A 21,581-nucleotide genomic window follows, 5' to 3' on the forward strand; every position below is an offset into this window, starting at 1 on the left:
AACAGCCCTAGAAGCTGCCCCCACGCTGGCTCTCTCTAACTCATTCCAAGCCAAAGTGCAGGGCTGTGCGGTCGGAGATCTTACACAAAAGCCAGGACCATGCCCTGTAACTTTCTGTCCAAACAACTTGACCTTACTGTTTTAGCCTAGCCCTCATGTCTGCTGCTGCCACTCTCATACTTTTAGAGGCCCTCAAAATCACAAACTATGCTCAACTCACTCTCTACAGTTCTCATAACTTCCAAAATCTATTTTCTTCCTCACACCTGACACATATATATACTTTCTGCTCCCCGGCTCCCTCAGCTGTACTCACTCTTTGTTGAGTCTCCCACAATTACCATTGTTCCTGGCCCGGACTTCAATCCGGCCTCCCACATTATTCCAGACAGCACACCTGACCCCCATGACTGTATCTCTCAGAGCCACCTGATATTCACCCCATTTCCCGATATTTCCTTTTTTCCTGTTCCTCACCCTGATCACACTTGGTTTATCGATGGTAGTTCCACCAGGCCTAATCGCCACTCACCAGCAAAGGCAGGCTATGCTATAGTATCTTCCACATCTATCATTGAGGCTACCGCTCTGCCCCGCTCCACGACCTCTCAGCAAGCCGAACTCATTGCCTTAACTCGAGTCCTCACTCTTGCAAAGGGACTACGCCTCAGTATTTATACTGACTCTAAATATGCCTCTCATATCCTACACCACCATGCTGTTATATGGGCTAAAAGAGGTTTCCTCACTACACAAGGGTCCTCCATCATTAATGCCTCTTTAATAAAAACTCTTCTCAAGGCCGCTTTACTTCCAAAGAAAGCTGGAGTCATTCACTGCAAAGGCCATGAAAAGGCATCAGATCCCATCGCTCAGGACAATGCTTATGCTGATAAGGTAGCTAAAAAAGCAGTGTAGCGTTCCAACTTCTATCCCTCATGTTCCAACTTCTGTCCCTCACAGCCAGTTTTTCTCCTTCTCATCTGGTCACTCCCACCTACTCCCCCACTGAAACTTCCACCTATCAATCTCTTCCCACACAAGGCAAATGGGTCTTGGACCAAGGAAAATATCTCCTTCCAGCCTCACAGGCCCATTCTATTCTGTCATCATTTCATAACCTCTTCCATGTAGGTTACAAGCCACTAGCACACCTCTTAGAACCTCTCATTTCCTTTGCATCAGGGAAATCTATCCTCAAGGAAATCACTTCTCAGTGTTCCATCTGCTATTGTACTACTCCTCACGGATTGTTCAGGCTCCCTCCCTTCCCTACACATCAAGCTCGGGGATTTGCCCCCGCCCAGGACTGGCAAATTGACTTTACTCACAAGCCTCATGTCAGGAAACTAAAATACCTCTTGGTCTGGGTAGACACTTTCACTGGATGGGTAGAGGCCTTTCCCACAGGGTCTGAGAAGGCCACCGCAGTCATTTATTCCCTTCTGTCAGACATAATTCCTCGGTTTGGCCTTCCTACGTCTATACAGTCCAATAACGGACTGGTCTTTACTAGCCAAATCACCCACCGCGGTCATTTCTTCCCTTCTGTCAGACATAAGTCCTCGGTTTGGCCTTCCCACCTCTATACAGTCTGATAACGGACCGGCCTTTGTTAGTCAAATCACTGAAGCAGTTTCTCGGGCTCTTGGTATTCAGCTGTGCCTGATTTTACCTCAAACTTCCACCCTTAAGTCTCTCTTTAAGTGGATAGAAGATCTTCAGTGACAAAGTACACGCCAATACTTTCACCCTGATGAAGTCCTATTCGTTACTTTTATACATACTCTTATTCTCGTTCCTGTTCTTATGCCACCCTCTACTTCTCCCCAGCTATCTCCACCACCCTATCAAACTCACTCTCTCCTAGCCATTTCTAATCCTTCTTTAACAAACAATTGCTGGCTTTGCATTTCTCTTTCCTCCAAAATCGCTGAGGCCTCGACTTACTGCTGAAAAAAAAGAGGACTCTGTATATTTTTAAATGAAGAGTGTTGTTTTTACCTAAAACAATCTGGCCTGGTATATGACAACATAAAAACACTCAAGGATGGCCGGGTGCGGTGGCTCAAGCCTGTAATCCCAGCACTTTGGGAGGCCGAGACGGGTGGATCACGAGGTCAGGAGATCGAGACTATCCTGGCTAACACGGTGAAACCCCGTCTCTACTAAAAAATACAAAAAACTAGCCGGGCGATGTGGCGGGCGCCTGTAGTCCCAGCTACTAGGGAGACTGAGGCAGGAGAATGGCATGAACCCGGGAAGCGGAGCTTGCAGTGAGCTGAGATCCGGCCACTGCACTCCAGCCTGGGCGACAGAGTTAGACTCCGTCTCAAAAAAAAAAAAAAAGCAAACACTCAAGGATAAAGCCCAAAAACTCGCCAACCAAGCAAACAATAACGTTGAACCCCCTTGGGCACTCTCTAATTGGATGTCCTGGGTACTCCCAATTCTTAGTCCTTTAATACCTATTTTTCTCCTTCTTTTATTTGGACCTTGTATCTTTCGTTCAGTTTCTCAATTCGTACAAAACCACGTCCAGGCCATCACCAATAATTCTATATGACAAATGCTCCTTCTAACAACCCCACAATATCATCCGTTACCCCAAAATCTTTCTTCAGTTGACTCTCTCCCACTGTAGGTTCCCACATCATCCCTAGTCCCACTTGAAGCAGTCCTGAGAAACATCGCCCATTATCTCTCCATCACACCCCCAAAAATTTTCACCACCCCAACATTTTACCACTATTTTGTTTCATTTTTCTTATTAATATAAGAAGACAGGAATGTCAGGCCTCTGAGCCCAAGCTAAGCCATCATATCCCCAGGGACCTGCACGTATCCATCCAGATGGCCTGAAGCAACTGAAGATCCACAAAAGAAGTGAAAATAGCCTTAACTGATGACATTCCACCATTGTGATTTGTTCCTGCCCCACCCTAACTGATCCCTGTACTTTGTCATCTCCCCAACCCTTAAGAAGGTTCTTTGTAAATCTCTGCACCCTTGGGAATGCACTTTGTGAGATCCACCCCCGCCCCCAAAACATTGCTCTTAACTCCACCGCCTATCCCAAACCTGTAACAACCAATGATAATCCACCACCCTTTGCTGACTCGGTTTTTGGACTCAGGCCACCTGCACCCAGGTGAAATAAACAGCCAAGTTGCTCACACAAAGCCTGTTTGGTGGTCTCTTCACACGGACATGTGAGACAGGCCCCAGGGGTTAAGAGCTCACCCCAGGTTCTCACCCTAGGGGGTTAAGAGCTCAGAGTTCAGACAGGTCCAAGTTCAAGCCCATTTAGGGGGTGCAGGTGGAATCGACTGTAAATGAGGACTTCTGGAACATTCCAAATACTCTGGGGTTGAAGGAAATTGCTGTTCTCTAGTAAATGCCAAGGGTGGACAGGTGCAGTGGCTCATGCCTGTAATCCCAGCACTCTGGGAGGCCAAGGTAGGAGGATTCATTGAGGCCAAGAGTTAAAGACCAGCCTGGACAACATAGCAAGACCACGTCTCTATCTAAAAAATAATAGGCCAGCCAGGTGCAGTGGCTCATGCCTGTAATCCCAGCACTTTGGGAGGCCGAGGCAGGTGGATCACGAGGTCAGGAGATCGAGAGCATCCTGGCTAACATGGTGAAACCCTGTCTCCACTAAAAATACAAAACATTAGCCAGGCATGGTGGCGGGTGACTGTAGTCCCAGCTACTCAGGAGGCTGAGGCAGGAGAATGGCGTGAACCTGGGAGGCAGAGCTTGCAGTGAGCTGAGATTGCACCACTGCACTCCAGCCTGGGTGACACAGCGAGATTCCGTCTCAAACAAACAAACAAAAAATTAGCCGGTCATGGTGGTGGGCGCCTGTGGTCCCAGCTGCTCCTCTGGAGGCTGAGGCAGGAGGATGGTGTGTACCTAGGAGGTGGAGCTTGCAGTGAGACGAGATTGTGCCATTGCACTCCAGCCTGGGTGACAGAGTGAGACTCCATCTCAATAACAATAATAATAGGCTGGGTGCAGTGGGTTATGCCACCTGTCATCTCAGCACTTAGGAAGAGTCAAGGAGGGCAGGCCAGCCTGAGTCAGGAGTTGGAGACCAGCCTGGCCAGCATGGGTGAAACCCCATCTCTACTAAAAAATACAAATTTGGCCAGGTCTTGATGGCTGTACCTGTAATCCCAGCACTTTGGGAAGCGAGGTCATGAAGTCAGAGTCCCGGAGACCATCCCTGGCTAACACAGTGAAACCCTATACTACTAAAAATATAAAAAATTAGCCAGGTGTGGTGGCAGCGCCTGTAGTTCAGCCTTCTCGGGGAGGCTGAGAGGCAGGAGAATGCGGCGTGAATCTGGGAGGTGGAGCTTGCATTGAGCTGAGATGCGTGCCACTGCACTCCCAGCCTGGAAGCGACAGGCTGAACTCATCTCAAAAAAAAGAACCCAGCTAGGCTGGCGGTAAGCTCGCGCCACAATCCCAATGATACTCTAGGAGGCTGAGGAGTGAGCAGATCCTGGGATCAGAATTTCCAAGACCAGCCTGGCTAACATGGCAAAAACCCAGCTCTACTAAAAAGTACAAAAATTACACAATTAAATTGTCAGTGGTAAATCAGCTACTCTGGAGGCTGCAGCATGAGAATGCGGCAGGCCCTGGAGGCATAGGTTGCAGTAAAGCAGAGACTGAGACTGTGCCACTGCACTCCAGCCTGAGTGACAGAGTGAGATTCATCTCAAAAAAAAAAAAAAAAGAAAAAGGGAGCCAAGGCAGACCAGATCCTGGGTCAGGAGACTGAGACCATCCTGCTTAAACACACAGTGAAACCCCGTCTCTACTAAAAAATACAAAATTGGCAGGCAGTGAGGCTCGCCTGTAATCCCAGCACTTTGGGAGGCCAGGAGTGAGGGACAGATCCGAGGTCAGGAGATGAGGCCATCCTGGCTAACATTGTGAAACCCGTCTCTACTAAAAATACAAAACAAAATTAGCAGGAGGCGTGAGGTGGCCCGGGTGCCTGTAGTCCCAGCTGACTACTCGGGAGGCTGAGGCAGGAGGGTGGCATGAACCCAGGACCGCAGACTTGCAGTGAGCCGAGATCGTGCCACTGCACTCCAGCCTGGAGTGACAGAGCGGACTCCGTCTCAAAAAAAAAAGGAGGAGGCCGAGGTAGCGGTGGCTCAAACCTGTAATCCAGCACTGGGAGGCCGAGGTGAAGCGGATCGAGGAGTCAGGAGATCACATGAGACCATGCTGCAGTGCAAAAGAGCAAATCTTCACTAAAAATGTCAAAAACAACCCGAAGGAGGCCGAGGTGGTGGGGCCTGTAGTCCCAGCTACTCGGGAGGCTGAGGCAGGAGAATGGCAAACCAGGCCAGACTTACAGTGAAGGCTGAGATCGGCCTGCACTTAACCTGGAGCCATAGGTAGAGACTCTGTCTCAAAAAAAAAAAAAAAACAAAAACAAGGAGAGATAAAGGGCATCTCTGTTTTGCCTAGAGCTAGTCTCCAGACTCCTGGGCTCAGAAGCAATCTTCCCGCTCTTCCCTCCCCAGGCTTCATTGGGATGACGGTGGAGTCACTGTGCATGGCCTCAGAGTCTTTTTGGCTAGAGCCTCAGTCTTCTTGCCCAGACTGGGTGTGGCCTGATCTCAGCTCACCTAACCCTCTGCCTCCCAGGCTCAGCGATTCTCCTGCCTCAGCTCAAAGTAACTGACATTACAGGCGCATGCACTGCTCACGGCCCGACTAATTGCAGGGCAGGTCGCTCTGTCGCCAGGCTGAATGCGTCAGTCAGATCTCGCTCACTGCACCAAGCTCCCGCCTCAGGTTTGCGCCATTCTCTGCGCTAAGGCTGGCGCCCACCCTGCCGCCCAGCCACTGTATTTTTGGCAAACGGGGATTTCCATTAACTGGGATGGTCGATCTCCCCGTGATCCGCCATCTCCGGCCTCCCAAAGTGCTGGATCCCCGAGCAAGCTTCCCTACGCGCCCGGCCTAACCAACTAATTTTTTATGCTTTAGTAGAGATGAGGTTTCACCATGTTAATCCAGGCTGGTCTCAAACTCATGACACTCAAAATGATCCACCTGCCTCGGCCTCCCCAAAGTGCTTGGGATTGTAGGCGTGAGCCACTCCAGCGGCCGGGAGTTTGTTTTTTTTTTTTTGAGACAGAGTCTCTAATCTCTGTTGCCCGTGGAGGTGTCAGTGTCGGCTCGCTGCAAGCTTAAGCCTCCCGGTTCATACCGTCTCCTACCTCCAGCCTCCCAAGTAACTGGAACTACAGATACTTAACACCACATACAGCTGATTTTTTGTATTTTAGTAGCGATGGAGTTTCTGCGTTAGCCAGGTTGGTCTCGATCGCCTGACCTCATGATCTGCCCGCCTCGGCCTCCCAAAGTGCTGGGATTACAGGCGTGAGCCACCGCGCCTGGCCCCCAGAAGTCATTTTTTTAATAAGTCACAGTCAACCTCATCAGTCAAGGAATGAGACATGAGTGGGATTAGGTCACCGCCTCTGGAGCCCAGGGAGACCCCAACCCCCTGGCCCAGCCCTACCTCCCAGAACCTCACTGGTCTGGGCATGGCTGGGCATTGAGATGGTGGAACTCCAGGCAGCGTGACGTGGCCTCCCAGAAATGATTTCTAGAACAGGGAAGTTGTGATACCTGGAGGTTGGACTTCGAGTTGAGCTCGGTTACCTCTGCACCCAGTTTGGGAGTGACAGAGTTTAAGGTCACTCTCTCTCAAAACCGGCATTCCAGATCATTTCTCTCCGTTCCAGGAAGTTTGCATAGCTCCCCGGACTTCTGCTTGCACTGCCCTGCAGGAGTGGGCGGGGAAAGGAAGCGGCTTTGAGGCACACAGAGGGGCTTGGTGAGACCGCCAGAGGAAGCTTCTGCCGCCAACGTGAGACCTGTGCCCAGCGTGTCAGCAGAGAGCATCTCAAAACATGTGTCCACATGGTCACTCCTCTGCTTGAAGCCTCCCGTAGCACTGAACACCCCATGGCTGACCGTGGCCCAGTCTGCGACAGCTCCGCCTCCTCTCCTGTGGTGAACACCCCACCTGCTGAGACTCCTCCCGCAGTTCCTAAACATGCTTGCGTTTCTGCTGCCTCAGGGCCTTTGCGAAGGTTGTTCCCTGTAACCGGATTGCCCTTCCCTCCCTTTTTAATTCAGAAGGCTGTGATTTTAATTGAAGAAAATTCCCTTCCAAGGTTCACGAGTTGCCTGACTTGCCCACCAGCTTCCTGCAGGATCCCTTGGCCTGGCACTTAGTGCTTAGGAAACATTTGTTGATGGATCAACTGAGTGGGAGGTGGGATCTGGTGGGAAGGAAAGTGGGAAGGTGGAAATTCTGCTCACTTCCTCATTGCCACCTCCCAAGGAACCCCTGGTGTCCCTGTGGAACCCGCTTTGGGAACCAGTGGTTCAGGTCAGCCTTTACACTTTGTACTCAAAGCCACATTGTATTGAAGCCACAGGTGGGGCCAAGGTCATGACCTGGGTCTCCAAATCCCTTCACCCTATCCGGTTCTGCAGCGGGGATTATGGGAGTCCCACACTTTGTTTTCAAAGGATGTCACGGCTCCAGGACAGGATACCCTTGGTCACCTGATGGCAGGTGTGGTGGTTGGAAAGGGCCTGGCTTCAGCTCCAGGTACACTTCCTCCTTCCTTCTACTCCCTGGTGTAGCCTCTTCCACGTCCTGAGAATCCAGCTGATACTCGTTCTGCGGCCTCTCAGCTCTAGGGCCCCCTCCTGCACACTGGCCCCCGAGGTAAGGCCTGTGGTCCCACTTTCACCCTCAACCTGGATCGCATGAGAAACCTCCCAGGGAAAGGCCTCCTGGCTCCGAGCCTCCTCCCCTCGGCCTCAATCCTAATCTGCTGTAATTCAGAGTGCGGGTGGACTGGCACAAGATCCCTGGGGGAGGGTCCGCAGGTCGTGCAGTGACCTGGCATTTGGCCAGCAGCCCATAGTCGCAGGCAGGGATCTTTCTGGATGCAACGAGGTGGGCTGAGGATATGGGAGGTCTGGCTGATTTGCCAAACCCCAGGAGGAAGCGGGCGTCTGTCTGTCTCTCTTGCAGAACTCTGCAGTAGAATCCTGTGCCCCCCGACACCATCAGCAGCCTACACCCCTTCATCCTTCCCGGCCCTGGATTTTCTCTGCCTCCGCCACTCCCGGTGGGAAGAGAGGACCTAGGATGCAGTCGGCTTTCTGGCTTTGTCTTTTTGCATCCTGATCTTTGTGGCATGGGTCAATCATTTTCCAGGGAAAGTTCTTTGGGGGAGAGTTCTCTCCTGGACTTCTGTTCCCCGTTTCCCCTCCTGAAGGTCACTGGCGAAGGCTTCATTGTCTCCTAGGAAGGGGTCGCCCTAAACCCAGGGCCCACATGATATTATGTTAATACTAAATGTATCTATAAACATTAACCTTTCCCTGGCAGCCCAAGAGGCCAACAGCACAAAGGAATAGTTGGTTAAAATTCAACCTCCTTCCCAGTCCTGGCTCTGACTGTCCCTGGAGGGCTGTCTCTTGAGTCTTTTTCTTTTTTTTCTTTTTTTTTTTTTTTTTGAGATGGAGTCTCGCTCTGTCGCCCGGCGGCGCGATCTCGGCTCACTGCAAGCTCCGCCTCCCGGGTTTACGCCATTCTCCTGCCTCAGCCCCCCGAGTAGCTGGGACTACAGGCGCCCGCCACCTCGCCCGGCTAGTTTTTTGCTATTTTATTTTAGTAGAGACGGGGTTTCACCGAGTTAGCCAGGATGGTCTCGATCTCCTGACCTCGTGATCCGCCCGTCTCGGCCTCCCAAAGTATTGGGATTACAGGCTTGAACCACCATGCCTGGCCTCTTGAGTCTTTTTCTAGAACTTTGGCATGTGCTTGTGATATCAATCCCTTCTCATCACACCTAGGTCACCATGCCTGGAGCTCCACTATGCACCGTGAGGTTTAGAACAACTCAGTTTATTTATTTATTTATTTTTGAGATGGAGTCTCGCTCTGTCACCCAGGCTGGAGTGCAGTGGCACGATCTCAGCTCACTGTAAGCTCCACCTCCTGGGTTCACGCCGTTCTCTTGCCTCAGCCTCCCGAGTAGCTGGGACTACAGGCACCTGCCACTGGTGACACTGGGCTAATTTTTTGTATTTTTTAGTAGAGACGGGGTTTCACTGTTAGCCAGGACGGTCTTGATCTCCTGACCTTGTGATCCGCCCACCTCGGCCTCCCAAAGTGCTGGGATTACAGGCGTGAGCCACCGTGCCCAGACCTATTTATTTGTTTTTGAGACGGAGTTTCGCTCTTATCAGCCAGGCCAGAGTACAATGGTGGAATCTCTGCTCACCGCAACCTCTGCCTCCCAGGTTCAAACAATACTCCTGCCTCAGGCTCCCAAGTAGCTGAAATTACAGATGCCCACAACCATACCCAGCTAATTTTTGTATTTTTAGTAGAGAAATCGGGTTTCACCATGTTGGTCAGGCTGGTCTCTAACTCCTGACCTCAGGTGATCTGCTCACCTCAGCCTCCCCAAGTGCTATTACAGGCATGAGCCACCGTGCCCAGTCCCAACTCAGTTTAGAGTTGGCAAGGTTTAGATCAATGGTGAAAGTTACCAATATGTTGTGGTTTTGTTTTGTTTTATTGTTATTATCATTTTTTTTTTTTTTTTTGAGATGGAGTCTGGCTCGGTTGCCCAGGCTGGAGTGCAGTGACATGATCTCGGCTCACCACAACTTCCACCTCCCAGGTTCAAGCAGTTCTCCTGCCTCAGCCTCCCGAGTAGCTGGGATTACAGGTGCGTGCCACCACGCCCAGCTAATTTTGAATTTTTAGTAGAGATGGGGTTTCACCATGTTGGCCAGGACGGTCTCAAACTCCTGATCTCAAGTGATCCACCTGCCTCAGCCTCCCAAAGTACTGGGGTGGATTACAGGCGTGAGCCACCATGACCAGCCCCAGTGCATTTGAAATTGTGATAACTGCCAGTTTCAATTCCTTAGCAATTCTAGACCAGCACACACTGTTCAATTGAAATATAACAGAAGTTGCATAGATAATATTGTTCTAGTAACTATATTTAAAAAATGAGAAAGACACAGGTGAATCATTGTAATAATATTCTTTTTTTTTTTTTTTTTTAGACGGAGTCTTGCTCGGTTGCCCAGGCTGGAGTGCAGTGGCCGGATCTCAGCTCACTGCAAGCTACGCCTCCCGGGTTCACGCCATTCTGCCTCAGCCTCCCGAGTAGCTGGGACTACAGGCGCCCGCCACCTCGTCCGGCTAGTTTTTTGTATATTTTAGTAGAGACAGGGTTTCACCGTGTTAGCCAGGATGGTCTCGATCTCCTGACCTCATGATCCGCCCGCCTCGGCCTCCCAAAGTGCTGGGATTACAGGCTTGAGCCACCGCGCCCGGCCTAATAATATTCTTTATTTAACCCAGTAGGTCCAAATTATTGTAGTATCATTTGAAGGTGTAAACAATATTTAAAAGTTTTTGTTTTGCTTTTTATTTTATTTTATTGTTTATTGTGTAAACAATATTTAAAAGTTTTTGTTTTTTATTTTGTTTTATTTATTTATTTTTGAGAGGGAGTTTCACTCTTGTCACCCAGGCCGGAGTCCAGTGGTGCTATCTCGGCTCATTGCAATCTCCACCTCCCAGATTCAAGTGATTCTCCTGCCTCAGCCTCCCAAGTAGCTGGCATTACAGATGCCCGCCACCACGCCAGGCTAATTTTTTTGTATTTTTAGTAGAGACAGGGCTTCACCATGTTGGGCAGGCTGGTCTCGAACTCCTGACATCAGGTAGTCTGCCTGCCTCGGCCTCCCAAAGTTCTGGGATTACAGGCGTGAGCCACTGCGCCCGGCCTGTTTTGTTTTGTTTTCTTGTTTTTGAACTCTGCTGTCCAGGCTGGAGTGTAGTGGTGCAATCATGGTCCATTGCAGTATCTGTTTTTTGTTTGTTTGTTTGTTTGTTTTTGTTTCTGTTATGAGATGGAGTCTTCATGTGTTGCCCAGGCTGGAGTGCAGTGGCGTGATCTCCACTCACTGCAAACTCCATCTCCAGGGTTCACGCCATTCTCCTGCCTCAACCTCCCGAGTAGCTGGGACTACAGGCGCCCGCCGCAACACCTGGCTAATTTTTTGTATTTTTAGTAGAGACAGGGTTTCACCATGGTGTGAGGATAGTCTAGAAATCTATTTTTTTTTTTGAGGCCGAGGTCTCAGCTCTGTCGCCCAGGCTGGAGTGCAGTGGCCAGATCTCAGCTCACCAAGCTCCATGCCTCCCGGGTTCAACGCCATTCTCGGCCTCAGCCTCCCGAGTAGCTGGGACTACAGGCATCGCCACCTGCATGACTGTGCATGTTTCTTCTTAGTAGAGGCGGGGTTTCACCGTGTAGCCAGGATGGTCTCGATCTCTGACCTCATTGATCCAGCCCATCTCGGCCTCCCAAAGTGCTGGGATTACGGGCTTGAGCCCACAGCATGACCTCCAGTGATATCTGTTTTACTAAGTTTAAGTTAGCATTGGGCAGGCGTTGGCTCCCACTCCCAACACTGAAGAACGAACAGGTATCACCTGAGGTCAGGAGTTCAGGCTGGACATTAACATGTGAAACCTCTGTGAAATACAAAATTAACCTGGTAGTGAGGTGGGTGCCTATGTCAACTACTCCAAACAAGGCAGAGCCATGAACAGGAGGCAGAAGGTTGCAGTGAGCCAAGATCATGCCATTGCGGCTCCAGCCTGAGCAACAAACAAGGCTCGTCTCAAAAAAGAAAAAAAAGAAATTGGCGAGGCGGGGTGTCCATGCCTGTAATCCAGGCACTTTGGGAGGAGGCGAGGTGCAAGTGGATCACAAGGTCAGGAATCCAGAGACCATGGTGAGCCCGTCTCTACTAAAATACAAAATTTAGCCAAGCACAGTGGCCGGGCCTGTAGTCCCAGCTACTCGGGAGGCTGAAGCAGGAGAGTGGCATGAACCCGGGAGGTGGAGCTTGCAGTGAGCCAAGATCGCGCCACTGCACTCCAGCCAGGGGGACATAACGAGACTCCGTCTCAAAATAAAAAATAAAAAAAAAAAGAAAAAAAGAAAAGAAAATTAACATTAACGAGACCGGGCACAGCGGCTCACACCTGTAATCCCAGCACTTTGGGAGGCTGAGGCGAGGCAGGTGGATCACCTAAGGTCAGGAGTTCAAGACCAGCCTGGCCAACATAGTGAAACTCCGTCTCTACTAAAAATACAAAAACTAGCCGGGCGTGATGGTGCACACCTGTAGTCTCAGCTACTCGAGAGGCTGAGGCACGAGAATCACTTGATCCCAGGAGGCAGAAGTTGCAGTCAGCCAGGATCACGCCACTGCACTCCAGTCTGGGCGACAGAGCAAGGCTCCGTATAGAAAAAACAAAAAACAAAAAAAATTAGCATTAACCATTCTGTTTCTCCGACACCATGGTCACTTTTGAAGGGCTCATTGGCCGCCAATTTTGATGCTGCACACAGAGAACATTTCTGTCATCACAGAAAGTTGCTTTTTTTGTTGTTGAGACGGAGTTTCACTCTCATCACTCAGACTGGAGTGTAATGGTGCAATCTCGGCTCACTGCAACCTCTGCCTCCTGGGTTTAAGCAATTCTCCTCTCAGCCTCCCGAATAGCTGGTATTACAGGCTCCCGCCACCACGCCCGGCTAATTTTTGTATTTTTAGTAGAAACATGTTGGTCAGGCTGGTCTTGAACTCCTGACCTCAGGGGATCCGTCCACCTCAGCCTCCCAAAGTACTGGGATTACAGGTGTGAGTCACCAAGCCCGGCCCATCATCACAGAAGGTTTTGTGGGACAAGGTTAATCTGGAGATGTGAGCTCCATCTGCAAAGTCCTAGAGGAGTTTGGGGTGACATTAAGGCGGGGAGACTTTGGTGTCTGGATCAAAATGGCTCTAGTTGTGTGTACTCAACAGGACACATAGGTGTCTCTCTGAGCCTTAGTTTCCTCATCTGTAGAATGGACAGCTCTAGGGCTGCAAGGAACAGAGAGGGGGCAGGGCTGGGGTCTTGGATTTCTGTTCCCGAAGCCAGGATCTGGGATCTGGAGGACTCTATGACACCCTATGGGGGCGGGAAGGACCTAGGAATGGAGTGAGATTGGCCAGACCTTGAGAACATCGAAGCTGAGGTTCAGTGGCCGGGCTCCATTGAGGTTCACAGACACAGTCCCCTTGTACCTCTGGCTCTGCAGTGTCACGGGCATCCAGACAGGAGCCAGTGCATCCTCCTTTTAGAAGAAAGGCCCTAGGCCGGGCGCGGTGGCTCAAGCCTGTAATCCCAGTACTTTGGGAGGCTGAGACGGGCGGATGGCGTGCACCCGGGAGGCGGAGCTTGCAGTGAGCCAAGATCTGGCCACTGCACTCCAGCCTGGGCGGCAGAGTGAGACTCTGTCTCAAAAAAAAAAAGGCCCGTCTCCAGATCCCCGAGTCCCTCTAGCGTCTCCGAGTCCCTCTAGCATCTCCCAGAAGGTGTCAGATGCTGCAGCGTCAAGAGTCGAGAGAGTGGCCGCAGGTCCTTGTCATTGTCCAAGGGTCCCTCCCAGCCTCTGAGTCTCACCCCATCCATGAAAAAACGTGGCCCCGGTTTCCCGCCACCTCCTCCACAGCACCGTCTCTTTGAAGGTTCACCCCCCACTGTTTTTGTTTGTTTGTCTTTTGAGACAGCATCTTGTTCTGCTGCCCAGGCTGCTGGAGTGCAGTGGCACGATCCAGGCGGCTCACTACCTCCGCCTCCTGAGTTCGAGCGATTCTCACGGCCCAGCCTCCCAGGTAGCTGAGAATACAGGCGCACACACACCACCACACCCGGCTAATTTTTGTAATTTTAGTAGAGACGGGGTTTCACCATGTTGGTCAGGCTGGTCTCAAACTCCTGACTTCAAGCGGTCCACCCGCCTCGACCTCCCAAAGTGCTGGGATTACAGGCGTAGTCACCATGCCCGGCCTGAAGGTTTCTCTTTCTCAGGCTTCCCAGACCCAGTGCCCACACTCCGGGGGCCCTCCCCCTGGCTCCCTCCAGCCCCCTGGGGCCAGCCCCTGCTGGGTATCTCCAGGAAGGGCCAGGCTCAACATGTTCCACCAAAGCCCGCTTCTCTCCTGGGGAGTCCCCATGTCTAGGGGTGGCCACATTGCCCTCCTGGTCAGCCCCTGAGTCCCCATGCCTGCCTATTCTCCCTCCCATCTGTCCCCGCCTCTCCCCCAGCCTCAGCCTACCAGAGGGGTAGCCTTTGAGTGCTTTTTGAAAGAAACTCCGAGTGAATATTTCTATTCTCTTTTTTTTTTTTCTTTTTGAGACAGGGTCTTGCTCTGTCACCCAGGTTGGAGTGCAGCGGTGTAATCTTGGCCCACTGCAACATCTGCTTCCTGGGTTCAAGTGATGCTCACGTCTCTGCCTCCCGAATAGCTAGGACTACAGACATGTGCCACCGTGGCCAGCTAATTTTTGTATTTTTAGTAGACATGTGGTCTCTCCAAGTTGGCCAGACTGGTCTCGAACTCTTTTTTTTCTTTTTTTTGTTGAGATGGAGTCTCGCTCTGTAGCTCAGGCTGGAGTGCAGTGGTGTGATCTCGGCTCACGGCACCCTCTGCCTCCCGGGTCCCGGTTCAAGCGATTCTCCTGCCTCAGTTTCCCGATTAGCTGGGATTACAGGCACGCGCCACCATGCCCAGCTAATTTTTGTATCTTTAGTAGAGACAGGGTTTCACCATGTTGGCCAGGATGGTCTTGATCTCCTGACCTCGTGATCCGCCCGCCTCTGCCTCCCAAAGTGCCGGGATTACAGGAATGAGCCACCGCGCCTGGCCTTGGTCTTGAACTTTTGACCTCAAGTTATCCACCCTCCTCTGCCTTCCAAAGTGCTGGATACAGGCGTGAGCCAATGCTCCCGGTCCTGAGTGCTTGTTGAATGTAACCGAAGTGAATATTTCTTTTTTTTTTTCTGAGACAGAGTCTCGTTCTGTCTCCCAGGCTGGAGTGTGGTGGTGCGAACTTGGCTCCCTGCAACCTCCACCTCCCAAGTTCAAGTGATTCTCCTGCCTCAGCCTCCCGAGTAGCTAGGAATACAGGTGCGCACCGCTGCACCCAGCTGATTTTTGTATTTTTAGTAGAGATGGGGTTTCATCATGTTGGCCAGGCAGGTCTTGAACTCGTGACCTCATGATCTGCCCGCCTCGGCCTCCCAAAGTGCTGCGATTACAAGCACGAGCCACCGCGCCTGGCTGCCATTACTTTCAATGGTAAAAACAGCACTTACTTTTGCACCAACCTAATATGAACTTGAAACTGGCAGCCCTGAGTACTTCCTTTGCTTTCTCTGCAAACTGCTCAGGGGTCTCTCCCCACTAGGCCTTGGCAATGGTGGTTTCCTCTGCCAGAAGCACCCTTTCCCACAGGTCTACTCTACCTGGTGAGCTCTTATATTACCTCCAAAACCCAATCCCATTGTGCCCTCCCCCAGTAGAGTCATGGATTCAAGCCTCGACTCGGGGGCACCTGGGGGCATTTATGATCGGCTGTGTCTTCTCCAGATTGGGGAAGAGTCTGGGGACACACCAGGAAAGGATAGGATCAAGATGGGACCTGAGGGCCCTTGGGGCCTCTCCTGCCTTCCCCAGGGACCCTTGCGCATACAGAGAGGGCCTGTTATCTAATGGGTGGGAGGAAGTGGACTCTGGGCTAAGCTCCCTTTGTTCAAACACCAGCTGTGCTGATTTTTGCTGTGAGTCACTTGGTCTTGGTTTTCTCATCTGTGAAACAAGAATAATAGCAGCTCCTCTCAGGACTCATGGCCGGGAACTTTGGTAAGCAGGCGATTGTCATCAATGACCCTCACTCCTCTCTCCTCTCTTCCCAGCTACTGTGACGCATGGATCCCCTGGGCCCGGCCAAGCCACAGTGGCCGTGGCGCCGCTGTCTGGCCGCGCTGCTGTTTCAGTTGCTGGTGGGTGTGTGTTTCTTCTCCTACCTGCGTGTGTCCCGAGACGATGCCATTGGGTTCCCTAGGCCAGGGTTCATGGCAGTGGCACCTGTCACCCGGGCTCCCAGTGGGTCCTCCCGACAGGACACCACTCCCACCCGCCCTACCCTCCTGATCCTGCTGTGGACGTGGCCTTTCCACATCCCCGTGGCTCTGTCCCGCTGTTCAGAGATGGTGCCTGGCACAGCCGACTGCCATATTACTGCCGACCGCAAGGTGTACCCACAGGCAGACGCAGTTATCGTGCACCACCGGGATATCATGTACAACCCCAGTGCCGACCTCCCGCCCCACACCAGGCCGCAGGGGCAGCGCTGGATCTGGTTCAGCATGGAGTCCCCAAGCCACTGCTGGCACCTGCAAGCCCTGGACGGATACTTCAATCTCACCATGTCCTACCGCAGCGACTCTGACATCTTCACGCCCTACGGCTGGCTGGAGCCGTGGTCCGGCCAGCCTGCCCACCCACCGCTCAACCTCTCGGCCAAGACCGACTTGGTGGCCTGGGCGGTGTCCAACTGGAAGCCGGACTCGGCCAGGGTGCGCTACTACCAGAGCCTGCAGGCCCATCTCAAGGTGGATGTGTACGGGAAATCCCACAAGCCCCTACCCAGGGGGACCATGATGGAGACACTGTCCCGGTACAAGTTCTACCTGGCCTTCGAGAACTCCTTGCACCCCGACTACATCACCGAGAAGCTGTGGAGGAACGCCCTGGAGGCCTGGGCCGTGCCCGTGGTGCTGGGGCCCAGCAGAAGCAACTATGAGAGGTTCCTGCCGCCCGACGCCTTCATCCACGTGGACGACTTCCAGAGCCCCGAGGACCTGGCCCGATACCTGCGGGAGCTGGACAAGGACCACGCCCGCTACCTGAGCTACTTCCGCTGGCGGGAGACGCTGCGGCCTCGCTTCTCTAGCTGGGCACTGGATTTCTGCAAGGCCTGCTGGAAACTGCAGGAGGAATCCAGGTACCAGACGGTGCGCAGCATAGCGGCTTGGTTCACCTGAGAGGCCGGTGTGGGGCCTGGGCTGCTGGGAACCTCATTTTCCTGGGGCCTCACCTGAGTGGGGCCGCATCTACCTAAGGACTCGCTTGCATGAAGCTTCACCTGCCTGGGGACTCACCTGCCTGGGGACTCAGCTGCCTGGGACGGTCACATATTGCAGCTTCACCTGCCTAGGGATTCACCTACCTGGGTCCTCACTTTCCTGGGACCTCACCTGCTGGAGTCTTTGGTGGCCAGGCATGTCACTTACCTGGGATTTCACATGCTGGCTTTCAGGAGCGTCCCCTGCAGAAGCCTGGCCTGCTGGGGACCTCATCTCCTGGGGACTCTGCCTACTGGGGACCTCAGCTGTTGGGGACTTTACCTGCTGGGACTTGCTCTCAGAGACCTTGCCACACTGAATCTCACCTGCTAGGAGCCTTGCCTCCTGGGGACCTCACCCTGGAGGGCACTGGGCCCTGGGAACTGGCGCCCTTGGGGCCCCACCCATGCGTGATGGTTCTGGCTGATTTGTTTGTGAAGTTGTTAGCTGCCTGTGAGGGCTGCAGAGGGACAATGACGGTACTGTTTGCAGATGTAATATTGCAAAGAAAACCGATGATGAGGCCGGGCGTGGTGGCTCATGCCTGTACTCCCAGCACTTTGGGAAGCCAAGGCAGGTGGATCACATGAGGTCAGGAGTTTGAGACCAGCCTCGCTAACACGGTGAAACCCCATCTCTGCTAAACATACAAAAAATTAGCCGGCCGTGGTGGTGGGTGCCTGTAATCCCAGGTACTTGGGAGGCTGAGGCAGGAGACTTGTTTGAACCCAGGAGGTGGAGGTTGCTGTGAGCCCAGATCATGCCATTGCACTCCAGCCTGGGTGACAAGAACAAGACTCCATCTCAAAAAAAAAAAGAAAGAAAGAAAGAAAGGAAGAAAGCTGATGATGCATTCTCCTCATTCTAGGATAGTGGTTCTCTCCCCAGGGTGATTCTGCCCCCAGGACATTCAGCAAGGTCTGGAGATACTTTTGGCCATCGAAGTGAGGAAGGGGGATGAGGTCACCTAGCAGGCAGAGGCCGGGTTACTCCGAACCCCCTACGATGCACAGGATGCTCCCACAACACAACCACAACCAATCTGGTTCCAAGTGTCCAGAGATAGAAAAACCCTGTTCTAGACCTTTCTATGGCCTTGGCAGTAGGTGTCGGAGCTCTGTGAGGTACATCTCCAGCTGCTTCCTGGGGGTGGGCTCTGACAGAGTGGGGTGAGGAAGGACCAGTGTGGGTGGGGAGTGGGGCCCAAGCTGCCTGGGGGTCAAAGTAGGGCCTGGCTGGGACAAGGGGACCTTCCCTGCCCAGACACAGTGCCAGGTGGGGCCAGATAAGTCAGCTGAGTTATTAGGGACAGGACGGAGAAGAGCAGAGGTTCCCTGAGAAAGAAGGTGGTGGGCGTGTGGGTGACCTTCAGCATGGAAATGCCCATGGCTGGGGCGACACTCAGTGTGACTGCCACCGTATGGCTGCTAGGAACGCATCACTGTGGGTGTGGCTGCAGGGTGACTGTGTTTATGTCATGCAGACTACGTATAACAGGGGTGTGTATTCGTGTGGTGATTGTTCCAAGCGTGAGACTGACCGTAAATGCCCTGGGAGTGTTTTTTATTTTTATTTGTTTATTGTTTTAGAGACAGGTTGGAGTGCAGTGTCATGATCACGGTTCACTGCAGCCTTGAACTCCTGGGCTCAAGTGATCCTCCCACTTCAGCTTCCCAAGTAGCTGGGACTACAAGCATGCACCACTACGCCCAGCTCTTTTTTTTTTTTTTTTTTTTTTGGAGAGATGGGGTCTTGCTATGTTGTCCAGTGGTTTCTCACTATGTCTTGAACTCCTGGCTTCAAGTGATCATCCCGCCTCAGCCTCCCAAAGGGCTGAGATTACAGGCGTGAGCCACCGTGTCTTGCCCTTGAGTACGCCTTTGCATCCGGGACAGTTCAGGGGCCCCTCTCTGAGTGTGCAGGGCTGTGTCTATGTGGGTCTCTCACTATGTGGCTGCTGCGGGGCTGTGCATGTGTGTAAGTGTGTCAGCAGATGTGATGGAATGGATTGTGAGTGACTGGGGCTATGTGTGCACCCTGAGTGTGTGTCTGTGACCATAGGTGTGATGCTGTGTGCTTTTGTGAATGAGAAGTGACTTTCAGAGTGTTCCTCTCAGGCTGGGCGCGGTGGCTCATGGCTGTAATCCCAGCACTTTGGGAGGCTGAGGTGGGAGAATCACCTGAGGTCAGGAGTTCAAGACCAGCCTGGCCAACATGGTGAAACCGAGTCCCTACTAAAAATACAAAAAAAAAAAAAAAAAAATTAGCTGGGCTGAGCACAGTGGCTCAGGCTTGTAATCCCAGCACTTTGGGAGGCCAAGGCAGGAGGATCACAAGGTCAGGAGATTGAGGCCATCCTGGCCAACATGGTGAAACCCATCTCTACTAAAAATACAAAAATTAGCTGGGCATGGTAGTGCGTGCCTGTAATCCCACCTACTTGGGAAGTTGAGGCAGGAGAATCGCTTGAACCAGAGAGTTGGAGGTTGCAGTGAGCCGAGATCGCGCCACTGCACTCCAGCCTGGGCTACAGAGTGAGATTCCTCTCAAACAAAACAAACAAACAAATTAGCTGGGTGTGATGGCCGGTGCCTGCAATCCCAGCTACTCAGGTGGTTGAGGCACAAAAATTGCCTGAACCCGGGAGGCAGAGGTTGCAGGGAGCCGTGATCGCACTACTGCACTCCAGCCTGGGCAACAGAATGAGACTGTCTCAAGAAAAAAAAAAAGAAAGAGGGAGTGTCCCTTCCTGAGTGTACAGTTCTGAGTGTGGAAGGTGACTGTGTAGGATCATGGGTCCTGCCTGCTGACCCCCTGTGGGTGGTGGTCTCTGTGTCTCGTGAGTGTGCTTGTGTGTGTGAGACCCTCATCCCGTGTGCCGATGGGCTGATGACAACCGCGGCCCCAGGGAATTGCAGGGGCTTCTCCGTTTATTTATGCTCCAATTCCCTGGGGGACTGGGCCTGGTGCCTTGTGGCTGGGACACTGGATCTGGGTGACAGACAGGAAGGCCGAGGTCTGGGAGGCCCCGGAGGGTGGACAACACTCACATGCACATGCACACAGTGGCATGTGTGAGCTTCCGGGGCGGCAGACCCCGAGGGTCAGCTTTCTCACTGTGCGTCCTGGGCTGAACAACACTCTTCTCTCTGAGGCCAGGCCATCTAGGATGGGGAAACTGAGGCTCAGAGTAAGTGTCACTTGGGATTCCGCAGCGTCTGGAAACTCCGGGCTCTCTGCGGAGGCCAGGCTGAGTCGGCCCAAATGGTGGAGGAATCCACTACCTCAAACCTCAGAGCCAGAAGACTGCGGGGGTGGGCAGGGACCCCAGCCAGCGGCAGCCCTGAAACTGCTTCCCAAGCAGACCACCCACGGGCTTGGGCCTGGTCGCCAAGCCCTGTTCTCAGGGCCCCCTGGAAGTCCTGCTCATTAGCCTCCTTGAGTGTCTCTAGCTGTAGCTGTAGGTCCCCGGGAGCCTGGGGCCAGGGATGTTCCTCTATGTCTGGGTGATTCTCCCTGGGGGCAGTTTCTGATCTGTGCCCTCCAGCTTTGCCGGGGGGGGGGGGGGGGGGGGGGGCGCGGGGAGGTGCCGGCTGAACCTGGGAAGGGACACTGTGGTTAGAGGGTGGTCCTAAGGGCGGACGTGTGGGAAGGAGTGGAGGGGGCCCAGCTAAGGGGAAGGGTTGTAACCTTGGGAACCCCCAGTCTGAGGGGCAGGAGGGGAGGAGTCTCGCCTCATCGGTGCCTGCCCTGGGCTCGCAATGCCCGCCCCTTCCCCGCCCCTCACACCGACCGTGGGACCCGCCGACCCCTCCCGCGCTCTGGCAACCCAACACCCCAGGCCTGCCAAGCATCAAGGTGACACCGTGGGCAAATCTAAACACCGAGCCGGGCTTTTTCCATCCTCCGCAGGGGCTTGTCGTAAATCCCCCCTCGAGGCCCGGCCAGGGCTTTTATGGGCCAAGGACCCAGGTCTCTGGGGACCCAGCTCTATCCCAGCAGGCGCCGGCTTCGGGCTGGATGGGGCTGGCGCCCGCCCCAGGCCTCTCCCCGCCGGGAGGTGGGCAGCGTGCGGGTATTTTTAGTAGCTGGAGGAAAGGACATAGTGGCTTTCAGCTCACCCTGGTGGGGGAAGACCGGCCCGAGGAGGCCGTCGGGTAAGGGAGGTCTGGGTCCACCTGGACCTCAGTCTCCTCACCCAGAGTGGCTCCCCCTTCCCCCTCCCTAGAAGCCCACATAGCGGGAGAAGTACGGACGGGGAGACTCTGGGGAACCGATTCCACCTGGACCTCAGGCTCCTCACCCCCAGTGTGGTTCCCTTTCCCCCTCTCCAGAAGTCTACACAGCAGAGAGGTGCAGTCGGGGACAAGCTGGGGAAACTGGGTCCACCTAGACCTCAGACTCTTCATCCCAGAAGCCCACACTGCGGAAGGGAATAAGCTGGGGAAGGGA

General features: G+C 53.1%; 1 protein-coding gene across 1 annotated transcript; it reads left to right on the forward strand.

Moving 5' to 3' along the window:
* The first annotated feature begins 6,566 nt into the window (after window positions 1-6,566).
* On the forward strand, window positions 6,567-17,745 carry LOC101024201 (galactoside 3(4)-L-fucosyltransferase). Its single transcript, XM_021930573.2, has 2 exons — window positions 6,567-7,783; window positions 15,918-17,745. The coding sequence occupies exon 2, from the start codon at window positions 15,930-15,932 to the stop codon at window positions 17,046-17,048; it is 1,119 nt and encodes a 372-aa protein (XP_021786265.2). The 5' UTR covers window positions 6,567-7,783; window positions 15,918-15,929; the 3' UTR covers window positions 17,049-17,745.
* Window positions 17,746-21,581: the final 3,836 nt, after the last annotated feature.

This window comes from Papio anubis, chromosome 20, assembly GCF_008728515.1.
Source record: "Papio anubis isolate 15944 chromosome 20, Panubis1.0, whole genome shotgun sequence".
NCBI classification, from domain to species: Eukaryota; Metazoa; Chordata; class Mammalia; order Primates; family Cercopithecidae; genus Papio; species Papio anubis.

What these genes read in the sequence shown, in the direction of transcription:
- LOC101024201 (XM_021930573.2), top strand. Translation starts at nt 15,930, where the DNA reads ATGGATCCCCTGGGCCCGGCCAAGCCACAGTGGCCGTGGCGCCGCTGT.